A 13886-nucleotide genomic window follows, 5' to 3' on the forward strand; every position below is an offset into this window, starting at 1 on the left:
AGACAACTTTCAGTTATTAGCAACATTTTCCCAAGAACCGATCACATCCCACTGACTTTAGTATTAACAGAATTCATATATGAGCAACTCTCATGTCACTTATCGACAACTTAGAACAGGTTCCACTTGTAATGAATCTGCTGGCTCCAAATGTGAGGTAGTACATGACTGTTTGTGTGTCTCCCGGACCTACAGTGCACACACATTACTGCTGTACATGCTTTAGCCAACATTCATAACACACTGCACAGTTGTGCACTTTTGGCTTTGTGTCACAACTTCAAACATGTGGACTGTCTCACCAGTAAAGCTCAGACTCTAGAGGCCCCATGTGAATCCCAGACTAAGCTAGTGTGAGTAGCTGAGAAGTGTGGTGTCTTTAAAATTTGTTGTTTTGTGGATTCTAAAGAACAGTGATGACACTGGACAAATTGTGGCTTAAAACTGTGTGACATTTTACTTTGTGTGACACACCTGAAGCACTGACTGTAAGTATACCAAAATTTCTTTTTTAATTTACCTGTGCCTGTCACATAAACAGTTGGCAGGGAGGGTGAATACAGTCTGACTGTTTTACTTCATTTGCTTAACTTACCATCTTACTGCAGAAGCTACACAGAGAAAAATTGTAATGTTAAAGGAAACAATTTTGTATGTGTGGCTTTTTCATGTTTCCTGTTTATTTTTAACATTGTATCAAACAAAAATACAATACAAAAATACGACTATAGTATATCATTGTACATGTATACTGGTATGTACTGTACACATCCATTTGAAAATGGGGGGCCCTTTCACTTATTGGCAGCTTTCAGATAATGACAACTTTTTGCTGGGATCCAAGAACCTGTTTACAGCATAGTTTGTAACGTACTGAAATGGGATAGCTTTTATGTGCACCACTGACCTCTCTTGGCTGGACTTTCAGACCTACTCATGTGTTTGTGATCATGTCTTCCACTAGTGGTTAGGACATGAACCTGAATACTAATGCAACAGAAGATGTCTTATTTAGACCCTGATCCTGCAAACAGATGTGTCAGTGCTGACTCTTAGTCCTACACAGAACACCTTTGGTTAATATTTTCTGACTTTATTAGGACTCAGTGCAGGAATGAGGGTCTGCACCAGTTCATCTGTTTCCAAAATCAAGGTCTCATTTTGTAAGTTATAGCATCATGTGGTTTTTAGCATAGAACTAAGTGATTTTTAATCTTCACTGGCAACCCTGAGTCCATGTCATCACAACTTGTAGTGTAGCTGATGACTATAAAGTCAGTCTAGCCACAGAATCATAAGCAGCAGTGAAAAATCCCATACAGCTGCCTCCTCATGGGCATGCCATAATTATTTGAGCAGAGGTCCCCACAGAAACCAGTGAAGAAGAATTCTGCCCAAAAACTGATGGCACAATATTCCTCAATATGCTTCAAACCCTGACTTGAGCATGAAAGCATTCAATTTCCAAGGCTGAAATGGATTTCTGTTTGTGCATTTGGGATTATTGTGAAGTATACACATGGCCACTAGCAACTACAGTTAGAACTTTAACTCCCTTTACTTAGGTCCCTCAAAAGACCTTGAAATGGTGACAACTTTTAGTCACTACTGATCTAGATTGAACTGACTACCTACAGGTGAAAGGTTCTGTATCTCAGTGCAAATCCCCCTGAATCATCCAGTCCCTATCAATGCACAATAATAATGTGAATTCTCTTCATAGAGTCTTTTGAACTGGACAGCAGATTTAACAAGTTCCAAAAAAGACTGCTTTAAGTACATGAGAGACAAGGTGAGTGAGGTATATATTTTACTGGACCAATTTCTGCTGGTGAGAGAGACAAGCTTTTGAGGTTACACATAGTTCTTCTTCAGGTTCTTGAAGTACCTGAGGCAGACAGTTTTAACAATACGCAGAAATATAAAATGTCAAAATTCATTAAAACCTAACGGCAAAGCAAATTTTAAAAATATAGAGATTATCTACATACTACTTGCAAAAATACTTTTATAAAACTATTTTTAAATCAAAGTTTTTAACAAAACTACAAACTATTTAAATTATAATATAATCTGCAGTTATTCAAATATAAAAAAAATAAGGATGTTTCGGAGGTCCAGTATTTATATTGCAGGTATTTGTGTTCATTGTATGAGTACTTATATTTTCCACATAGTTCTTTGAAAGGCTTCAGGGAGACGTTCATGGTGCCATAGCACCACAGGATATTACTGTGGCACCATAAATTGCTTCTGGAGATATATTAAGAGATACCAAGATGAAACAAATACATACACTTTTCACTGAGCACATCAGTCCATATGAATTTGAACAATTAACAGATGCACTAATTAGAGACTACATTAGTTGCTAGGTTATTGAGAGAAATTGATTTGACTTTGCAAACAAAAGGATATTTGTAGAATTAGCAAAAACTACGCCTTACAAATGAAAGTGCTAGCAAGCAGCGAAAGAACTGATCACATCTAATTAAAAATAGAATCACAGAATCATAGGACTGGAAGAGACCTTGAGAGGTCATGTAGTCCAGCCCCCTGCACTCCTGGCAGCAATAAGTATTACCTAGACCATTCCTGACAAGTGTTTGTCTAACCTGCTCTTTAAAATCTCCAGTGATGGAGATTACAACCAATGATGGAGAATACAACCAAGACAGATACTAAGCAACCTACAAAGACCAGATTTGATTCCAGTAAATGTGAAGGCAATCACAACATTATGCAAAGATGAACAGCACATTTTGCAAAATGTATATGTACAACCATTTTGCAAAAGTGTATTGCTCTCTGCATAAATTGCAAAACTGCCCTTATCAAGACATCAATGTGGTAAAACCATGATATTTTGGAATTCATGTTCATCACCATATCACAGACACAGGTCTCTGTCTTCCAGTAAAAGTAAAAATCCTAATGGAAAATCTCAGCTGGAAATACAGTGCACAGTAAGAGTAATTCTGAAAGTGTCATTCATCAACATTCTGTTCCCAGTATGGAGAACACTTCGGAAGACCTGGTTGCCAAACAGCACAATATCAAGTGCATAATCCTGGGTCTCCAATAGATGCATTCCTCTTGGACCAGATGTTTTTTTCAGTGTGTTCCCTTTTATTTCTCTCATCCCAAAATGCTGAGGAAGATCAGACAAGATAGAATACAGATGCTACTACTCATAGGTCTAGAATGGGCCTATCAATTTTGGTGGTTCAACCTGCTGGTCCAGGCAGCATAAACTCCAGTGGCTCTCCCCAGCCTGCCAGAACTTTTATCCCAGGAATAGGATCAGATTCTACACCTCAATCCAAGGTGCCCAAGTCTGAGAACAAAGATGCCAGCTGTCTGTGCAACTTGGACTGTGATGGCTCTGAGAGAGTCCAGAAATCTTCTGCTCTGTGAAATGCAAGAGGTTCTTCATCTAAGCAAAACAAAAAGGATCTCATCCTCACCAGTCTTCCATTTTCTTTAATCTGTACTATCTCTTCACTTTAAAATAATCAGGTCTCTCCCACAGTTCAGCAAACATGCATTTAGAAGAGATTTCACAAGTCAAAAACCACTAATGCCCCCTTTGTTGAGATATAAAAGGCTCACACCTTCATTACTCCTTGGACTACCCTTGAGGCTAAGATGTTCAGCCTGGGATAGCACTCTTGCAATCTATCCAAGTAAGACTCCTCAGACCCCACCTCCTTTGGGTCTGGGGATTGGTTTTTAATCAATTATAGTGGGAACTGTTGAAGAAAAAGAACAGTTACTTACCAAGTTAAATTGTGGGAGGTTGGGAAAGATTGCCTGCTTACATAGATTTATGCTACCTGCATAAGTAGGGTCCACATCCAATGCTTTCCAAAAAGGTCCAGGTTTATGCACCAAGGGTTCACACATCACAAACAGAATATCTATGCAAACAATTTGTTAAAGAGCCACAAATACTGTTATGACCCAAGGACCTCCTGGTGCCAACTGACAGAGGGCACAGTAGGGTGCATACAGTTTTACAGGGTTAAATATATTAGTTCACTAAAGTGTGGCATCTGAGGTCTCTACCAAAAGCTAGAAGTCCACTGGTCATAATTGTTGCAAGAAGTTTGTATAGGAAATAGTTCAAGAGATATGTAAAATATTAGGTTCCAAAACGGTTGAAGCAAAGCTTGTGACCTGAGGCGAGGTGAACCTCAGAGCTAACTTAATCACCATGTAGAACAAAAAACATCCATGGAGACAGGCTATGTTTCCTATATGAGCCAGGTGCAGACCTGAGAATTTACAGAAACAAAGGAACCCCAAGCTAAGTTTCTGAAAAGGGGACCTACTGGGGTAAGAGACAATAGCCTGTAACTGCATTTCAAAAAAGGAGAGGGGACAAGATTTTATCCTTCACCCAGGAAACAAACTGAAAGTGTGTGTTTGCTTCATGAAAGTGGGATCACAGCCCAGCCTGGCTGTAAAATTCTGCTAGGACTTTGGGTGAGCATTGTTCTGCAACACATAAAGGTATCTAGTTAAATAAGTCTAGGGTCTAGAATGTATGTTATGATGGTATTTTATATGTAACCATTTGTTTCCAATACTTCTATTTGCTAATACCAGAATCTCTATCATTTGTTAAATAAACTTATATTTGTTTTCATTAGAACCATATCTAAGTGCTGTCTGTTAAGAAGAGTGGTGATCTAAGGTGGAACTGATAAGTTGGGGTATATTGATTCTTTGGGAGCAGCAAATCTGTAAATACTGTGAATGTCCAATGGATCAGGGGCTGGATATTCCAGGGAGATGCTTAGAGGTTGGAGTGTGCCTATTGCTAACCTGCAAAGAGACATATGGGCACGCACAGACCTTTTGGGGTGTGCTTGTGTTGCCCGTATCCAGTGGAGTTGGGGAGCTGACCCCTGGCAGGCACAGGTTTGTAGCGAGGTGCCTCACAGCTCTGGGTACCCCCAGGAAGGGTCAAAGCTATCAGAAGAAACTGTTCTTTATTAAATAAAGAATAAAGAATAAGTCTTCTAAAAAAGTATCTATTCAGGAAATATATCAAGTCAATATACTGAATAAGTGTGTGGCAAGAACTCTACCACATGGAACTCAGCTATAGGTACCTGACAATACAGACTGCACAAGAGGCATTCCAGTAAAATAAGTTCACTGACCTTTAAGAATGGGCACCTGAGCTAAATCAAGGCAAATAGAAGTACATTCAACTATCCACTCTGACAAGTGTAGCTTGAAAATGAGTTTCCCTCAGCTTTAACCCAATATAAGTCAAAAGGAGACGAGGGGATTTGTAAAAGTCCCTCAAATCATAAGTGTAGCAACAAAGAGCTCATTTGACACCAATCTTATGATAAACAGCTTAGCTTGGGGAATGAACACTAGAAGAGGGAAAAATTGGTTCATATAAAAATAAGACTCCCATTGACTTTAACAGTCTTTGTATGGGCTTTTACTACCTACTTTGTCCTTCAGAAAAAAAACAAAAAGGCCTATGAGGGCTTGAAGCTCGCTTCCCCATCTATCTAATGTAACTGCCCCAAATAAAGAATATGAAACGCAAGTGACAATCATTAATAGGCTCAGAGGGAGGATCTTCTCACTTGTTCAAGTCTAAATTAGATTCAAATCATGCACAGAAGCCAAACTGGTACATAAATATGTAAGGCCTTTTAGAAAGTGCCTGACCTATGATTCACAGGGAGAACTTCAATCGTTACAAGATCAATTGCAAGCAATTCTAGGTGAGTTTTGATGGATTAGTCTTCAACCCAGACGTGTCAATGAAATCCAATACACATAAAGAAACAAGAAGCAATCTACCAGATACCACCCATCTAAGCAAGTATATGCTTCAGAGAAGAGGCTTTATGGATAAGGAATTTCTTAGCTTCAAGAGAACTCACATTTGGGAATGAGTGGACAGAGCTATTAAAGTGATTATACATTCCTTTTGGAAAAGCCCAGAGGTCTGTGTTGGGCAGGTCTTCCCTGAGTGTTATCACTTGTGAAGTCTCACACAGTTTGAAAATCTTGTTGTGACCCCTTTTACTCAATGTATATTTAAAGAAACTGGGGAAGACTGCAAGGCATTATGGCTTACAGTGTTACAAATATGCTGATGTAAAGGATACTTACAGCTGAGTTATATCAGCCCTGAACATAACTGTTTCCCTGTGTTCTCAGTATCTGGCTGAGATAAGAACCTTGGTGAAACCAGAGTCAGTTCAGATGGGATAAGGGGATTTTTGGCAGAGAGAAGTGGAGTTGGCAGACGTTACTGCAATACCTGCAAATGAGGGCCTCTGCCTACAAATTTTCGAAGTGATTTGCAATCTCCGGATTTTAGTGGTGTAATTTCTGCTCCTGATAACAGTGGGTTACTAGAAACTGGTTATTTCTTCTTCAACTGGACAAAGGATTGCATCCTTTCATCACAGATGCAATCCTTGCTACAATTATCTATGATCTCTATGCTAACCTCCTATTTACTATTCTTCAAAATCACTCAGCAGCCTTAGCTAGAGGAGTATATTCCGGCCCCCGTTCTGATAGCCCTGGTATCTCTGTGCTCCATATTCTGTGCTGTTTGCCAATTCAGTTTCAGGTGAAATCCAAAACACTGATCCCTTTCTATAAAGACTTCTTACAGTTCAATTAAAGATGAGCTGGATTCACAGATTAAGACGTTGATAACTCAAATACAATATTTATATAAACAGGTGGAAGGATTCAGAGATTGCCACCAGAATTTCCAGAACAGCAGATGCCAGATCACCTACCATTTACATTTCAACTATAACCGTTTATGAATGATGAGATGATCAGTTTTTTTACTGTGTTTATCACCCCGTATCAGAGCACTGGCAATAAAGTTAGATAAAAAGTAAATTGGGCCTTCTAAGTTACGAAGCAAATGATTAGTAGTATTGGAACTGCCAATCACCGTAGAGAAATGTTGATATAGTGGAGTCCTACCATGTCTTTAATTAGCTGAACCCACCACTTAACTGATTTCACTACAGTTGGAAAAAGATGAATAGTCTTGATCAAGCAATTTCTCCTGGAAGAAGAAAAACGATGTGGGCATAAACTAAGGAAGTGTGCGCATACTGTATACAGGCCAAATCTATTAGGATTAATGCTGTTATGAGCTCTAACATTCTAATACAACACAGTCATTTGAAAGAAATCTGAATGCTGGATAAGCAACTTCCCAGAAACAGAAGGAAGGCTGCTGACTTAATGGAGTCTCCAACAATTCCCAAAAAAGCAAGAGCAATAGACTAAAACGGAAGCTGAAACTTCTCTTGTATATCCAATTTAAGGTCTGAAAGATATAAGTTGACAGACTCAAAATGCAGAAATCCACCACAATTTATATTTCAGTGACCAATCAACCAAATACATTTTTATAGACTAAAAGAAAAGGAGGACTTGTGGCACCTTAGAGACTAACCAATTTATTTGAGCATGAGCTTTCGTGAGCTACAGCTCACTTCATCGGATGCATACTGTGGAAATTGCAGAAGACATTATATACACAGACACCATGAAACAATACCTCCTCCCACCCCACTCTCCTGCTGGTAATAGCTTATCTAAATTGATCGTCAAGTTGGGCCATTTCCAGCACAAATCCAGGTTTTCTCACCCTCCGCCCTCCCACAGACAAACTCACTCTCTTGCTGGTAATAGCCCATCCAAAGTGACCACTCTCTTCACAATGTGTATGATAATCAAGGTGGGCCATTTCCTGCAGAAATCCAGGTTCTCTCACCCCCTCACCCCCCTCCAAAAACCACACACACAAACTCACTCTCCTGCTGGTAATAGCCTATCCAAAGTGACCACTCTCCTTACAACCTGCATGAAAATCAAGGTGGGCCATTTCCAGCACAAATACAGGTTTTCTCACTCCCCCACCCCCATACACACACAAACTCACTCTCCTGCTGGTAATAGCTCATCCAAAGTGACCACTCCCCCTACAATGTGCATGATAATCAAGGTGGGCCATTTCCAGCACAAATCAAGGTTTTCTCACCGCCCCCCCCGCCACACACACACACAAACTCACTCTCCTGCTGGCAATAGCTCCCAACCTGAAGCGAATACTCACCAACAACCACATACCACACAACAGAACCACTAACCCAGGAACCTATCCTTGCAACAAAGCCCGTTGCCAACTGTGCCCACATATCTATTCAGGGGACACCATCACAGGGCCTAATAACATCAGCCACACTATCAGAGGCTCGTTCACCTGCACATCCACCAATGTGATATATGCCATCATGTGCCAGCAATGCCCCTCTGCCATGTACATTGGTCAAACTGGACAGTCTCTACGTAAAAGAATAAATGGACACAAATCAGATGTCAAGAATTACAACATTCATAAACCAGTCGGAGAACACTTCAATCTCTCTGGTCATGCAATCAGAGACATGAAGGTCGCTATCTTACAACAAAAAAAACTTCAAATCCAGAGTCCAGCGAGAAACTGCTGAATTGGAATTCATTTGCAAATTGGATACTATTAATTTAGGCTTAAATAGAGACTGGGAGTGGCTAAGTCATTATGCAAGGTAGCCTATTTCCCCTTGTTTTTTCCTATCCCCCCCCCCGACGTTCTGGTTAAACTTGGATTTATGCTGGAAGTAGTCCACCTTGATTGTCATGCACATTGTGGGGAGAGTGGTCAGTTTGGACGAGCTATTGCCAGCAGGAGAGTGAGTTTGTGTGTGTATGGGGGTGGGGGAGTGAGAAAACCTGTATTTGTGCTGGAAATGGCCCACCTTGATTTTCATGCAGGTTGTAAGGAGAGTGGTCACTTTGGATAGGCTATTACCAGCAGGAGAGTGAGTTTGTGTGTGTGGTTTTTGGAGGGGGGTGAGGGGGTGAGAGAACCTGGATTTCTGCAGGAAATGGCCCACCTTGATTATCATACACATTGTGAAGAGAGTGGTCACTTTGGATGGGCTATTACCAGCAAGAGAGTGAGTTTGTCTGTGGGAGGGCGGAGGGTGAGAAAACCTGGATTTGTGCTGGAAATGGCCCAACTTGACGATCAATTTAGATAAGCTATTACCAGCAGGAGAGTGGGGTGGGAGGAGGTATTGTTTCATGGTGTCTGTGTATATAATGTCTTCTGCAATTTCCACAGTATGCATCCGATGAAGTGAGCTGTAGCTCACGAAAGCTCATGCTCAAATAAATTGGTTAGTCTCTAAGGTGCCACAAGTCCTCCTTTTCTTTTTGCGAATACAGACTAACACGGCTGTTATTCTGAAACCTGTCACTTTTTATAGACTGTGACCATCGCTACAAAGAGAATCTACCACATCTGACCAGCATGGAGACCCTTCTGGGTGAGTGCTCCCCAAGATGAATTCTGCAATGTGGAGAACCTTGAGTTGTCTATCTCCACCAGGGCTGAATTTCACCATTAGGGTTTTTGGGGAAGCTAGTGTTTAGCGCTGTAATTTTGCATTATACTGTATAAAATTTATTAGGCCCTTGTATATTTCCAAATGATAAAACTGCCAAAAGATATGTGTAGATCAACATCAATTCTAATCCTACTGGGTCTAGGTTCTACCATTCATGACATTAGTTCAAAAACTAATAAAAGAAAGCTTGATAAGAACAAACCCACTAAAAATATCAATTTTCTAATATCAAACTGATATGAAGCACTTTATATACAACAGGCAATTTACGGAAAAAAGTGAGATTCCATGCATTCGGCTGATTGGTCACTGCAAATTAATGCTTGTAGTATTTTTGTGAAATATAAAAATAAAAATGAAGTTGGAAGGACAACAAAAACAAAAAAGCAGAAGCCATATGAATAAGCTGAACAGTCTGAACCATCCATCCAGTTCCACTATACGAGAGAAAATGATGGATATTTTTCTTCTCTTGATAATAATGACCATTAAAAAACTTGACAGAAAAATAGCTTTAGCAAAGATTACTAGAAAACCCACAAATATTGCCTGATACTTCAACCGTATTTTCAGTATAGCAATCAGTTCAGAGCAGTCAACACACATCCCATAGAGACACTTTACAAAAATTGCTTAACTCAGCAATTCCTGATAGACATGAAAACTAGTCACTATTCAGCAATACCTTTGTCGGTGCCCTTTAACTGACATTTTCTACAGTCTAGAAAACTGTTCATAGACATTCCAAGAAAGAAACCAATTTAATAATTGAATTCAATAAAATTACACTTTTAGCTTTTATTTTAAAAAAAGAAAAAGCTCCAGCAATATAACCCTGGAAAAGTAATTGAAAATACATCTTAGATATGAATGATAACTATGTTTAAATAATAAGAAAATGCAATGAATGTGTGTGTGTGTGAGTGAGAGAGAGAGAGAAAATGCAGTGCTAAGGCTGTGATTTAAAATACACAGAATTAAGAAATTCAGAGAAAACTTCACAACAACAATGTGCACTATGAAAGGGTGTTTTAAAAGCATCACATACTATAACTCTTTGGCAAACATTTGTTGCAGAAATGAATGCCAATATATGCCGGTACAGAAATGGCAGATATTTTAATGGTGAAGCTGTATAAGGCTGGTTATGCAGAAACACGTCTCAGTTTCCCAGGCACATGCCCTGCCTTTACTATTATACGTTAGATAATCTACAAACTAGCAATGACAGCAGTCACTGAGAACATTAGCAAGGTTAAGTCACCATTTGCCTTCAATATTTAAAAAAAAAAAAACAAAGACTGAAACACTTCAGTGAAATGAATCCAAGTATCGGGGGGGTAGCCGTGTTAGTCTGTATCCACAAAAACAACAAGGCATCCAGTGGCACCTTAAAGACTAACAGATTTATTTGGGCATAAGCTTTTGTGGGTAAAAAACCCACTTCTTCCATTCATGTTAGTCTTTAAGGTGCCACGGGAGTCTTCGTTGTTTCAGTTAAATGAATGTATTGATATAGTCAAACTAAGAAATATGAGACAATGCATTGAATCCAGAAAATCCAAAAATCTATCTGTCAGAAACTATAACTATGGACTTTAATCCCACTGAGCACTCTGACTCTGAACTAGTCAAACTCTGAAATCCTATGGGACAACTCGTGTGCTTAAAATTAAGCGCATGCTTAAGTTTTTTCCTGGTTCACTGTCAAAGTCCTCAGCATCTTGCATGATCAAGCCCTCCAAATTAAGATTACATTACAAAAGAGGTTTCAGAGTGGTAGCTGTGTTAGTCTGTATCAGCAAAAAGAACAAGGAGTACTTGTGGCACCTTAGAGACTAACATTTATTTGGGCATACGCTTTCGTGAGCTAAAACCCACTTCATTGGATGCATGCAGTGGAAAATACGGTAGGAAGATATGTAGAACATGAAAAAATGGATGTTGAAAGAAAGAGCTTACCGCTGAACTTCTGGTGAAACTCTGGAAGAACGCCAGTATGGCAAAGATTTAAACTTTTCTTTGCCCACTGCAACATAATAATGATCATCTTCTAAGCCATCTGAGTCATGTACAGCATGACCATCCAATGTGTACAGGCTTTAAGCAAAAGAAATAGAAATAAAGATTAGGAAGTAACAATGAATAGAGTATAATGCAATACTCAGACTTGCAGTGCAAGTTTCAGGGTTTTTTCAATGCTCCACCCAGCTGTGATTCAGGAGAACAGAGGAATTATACATGTTAGGGGGCTTATTCCTTCACCCACTTACTTCCCTGGTCCTTCTCACATGAACAGAGAGCAAAAATACCCAAAGTCCAAAGGTGCAAACAATTCCATGTTTATTGGGGTGAACTTCCAGCAAGCATGGTTCCAGTTTCCTTCCTTAGTGTTCCCCTTCCCAGCTCTGACACCACAGAGCCTTACCTGTGTCCCTGTTCCCATTTCCCCCTTTAGCTAAACATGATTCCAATTTCCCCACCCCCATTCCCCCCACCACACACACACTCACTTCCTGATTGACTGCAGACTATATAGTAAAACTTGAGTTCTGCTTAGCTATACCTTAACCAATCATTTTCCTGAAATTTAACTAACCAATCCTAACATATTATAACATGATTATGTAACCAATTATATCCCACCACCTTAATTAGTTTACACCCAGCAAAATTAATTATACAGCAGACAGGAACAATCACAGAACCAGACAGAGATTATACAGACAAACAATAGCAAAGTGGGAACTATAATGACAAAACAATACAGAAGTGAGGATTTCACATCCCAGCTATTGATAAGTGAGTTCTTGCCAGACAGGATGCTATCAAACTAAGTTTCCTTTTACATCTTCTAGGCACTTCCCTTTCTCTGGAGGCGATAGGCATTATCAGGACAGGACTGTATTCCTAACAGCCCAATAGCACCTTCTTTCAATGTGACTAGTTTGGAATGTGAGGATGTGACCAGTCGCTTCCCAGCTTATGGCTGCCTCTGTTGCTTAGCCAAAGGCCTTAGCCTGACCTTACACCGGCAGACAGTGATTTTGATTCTTTCTTTTATACCTCTATAACTAGCCAAGTGATAAGAATACACCTAAATTCTTAGAGTATAGGCCTTTACAGACAGGCCTGAATAGCTATATCCTAACAATATACATAAATTAAGTTACTATTTTAATACGGGAGGACAATTTAACATTTTATTGCAAAGCCTCAGAAAGCAAATTAAATATTTATTAAATAATAATGACATATTTTATATATTTGCAAGCACCATAGATAGTGCTGGAGGATGTTCAAAAGATATAGACACTTATAGTAGCAGCAGCTGGTGACATGTTTTGGACCTTCAGCAACCTCGTGGGATCGTTGTGACATTAAGCTTCCTACGAAGTTGCAAATCAGCATTGTAGTGAAACATGGGAACTGAGGAAGGCTGAAGAACACTGAATTGACATTTTCAGTTCTTGTCAGCTGCTTCACATCAAGTGGCAGAACAAGATCAGAAATTTAGGATATTTGAAGCCAAACCCAGCAACCACCTCCATCAGCGCTGGTTCAGTTTCAGCAGTTTTCTTGGTATGAACATATCATTAGAATGGAAGACCACTGAATTCCAAAGTGTATATACCAAGGAATGCTGCTACACTGCTGGCGATCACCTGTGCGCCAGAAGTTTCTATGGAATGACACGACTGCCAGTAATGGACATAATCTGAATATCTGTCAATTCAGTCAATTCAGGTTAGGGATGCAGCCAGAGATCAATCCAAGTGGCACTCGATATGCAAGAAGGCCATGTCCCTTCGGGCTTTGCCCTGATGATGATGATGCAATAGAAAAGGAAACAGCTACAATTATAGAGCAAAAGCTATAGTTAAGGTTACAATTGTTTTCTATTAAATGCAGACACAATGGCGAAGATACTCGGCTGGTGTAAATGGGCGTAGCTAAGTGGAGCTATGCCCAATTTCACTAGCTGAGAAGCTGGTAAAATTTTCTAAAAATTTCATGTTTTGGCTGAACATATCCATGCTTTGTCTCCGAATGATGGGTTTTCCTATAAAAACCGAGGAAAATCCATTTAGTCAGTTTGGAGTTATAATAACATGGGGAAAATTACTCTCATTCTGACCAAGATTTTTTTCATGCACATACGGTAACACAAAAACTGCTGAACCTTAAGGGCCACGAGTTACTTCCCCAAAGGTACTGCACACCTCTTGCAAGGAACCGGGCCTTGGGGCTGTCTGCTTGTTTGTTTCAGGGAAGCCTGGCTGTTTAAAAATAGCCAGAGCTTCGCGAACCAGCTGAGCGGTGGCGAACCAGCTGAGCAGCGGGGGACAGCAGAGCAGCACACAGCAGGAGTTTGCCTGGAGTGAGCCCAGTGAGGCTTACATCTTGCCAACTTCT

The 13886-nt window shown here is 39.9% G+C and overlaps 1 protein-coding gene across 1 annotated transcript in view; it reads right to left on the minus strand.

The window, feature by feature from the left end:
* Positions 1–13886, minus strand: part of DCDC2C (doublecortin domain containing 2C) — a 116600-nt gene that overhangs the window by 71412 nt on the left and 31302 nt on the right. Inside the window, exon 5 of the mRNA XM_074947702.1 lies at positions 11433–11570. Within this exon, the coding sequence (XP_074803803.1) occupies positions 11433–11570 (138 nt within the window). The remainder of the gene's footprint in view (positions 1–11432; positions 11571–13886) is intronic.

The sequence above is a fragment of the Natator depressus genome, chromosome 3, assembly GCF_965152275.1.
Source record: "Natator depressus isolate rNatDep1 chromosome 3, rNatDep2.hap1, whole genome shotgun sequence".
Classification (NCBI taxonomy): Eukaryota; Metazoa; Chordata; order Testudines; family Cheloniidae; genus Natator; species Natator depressus.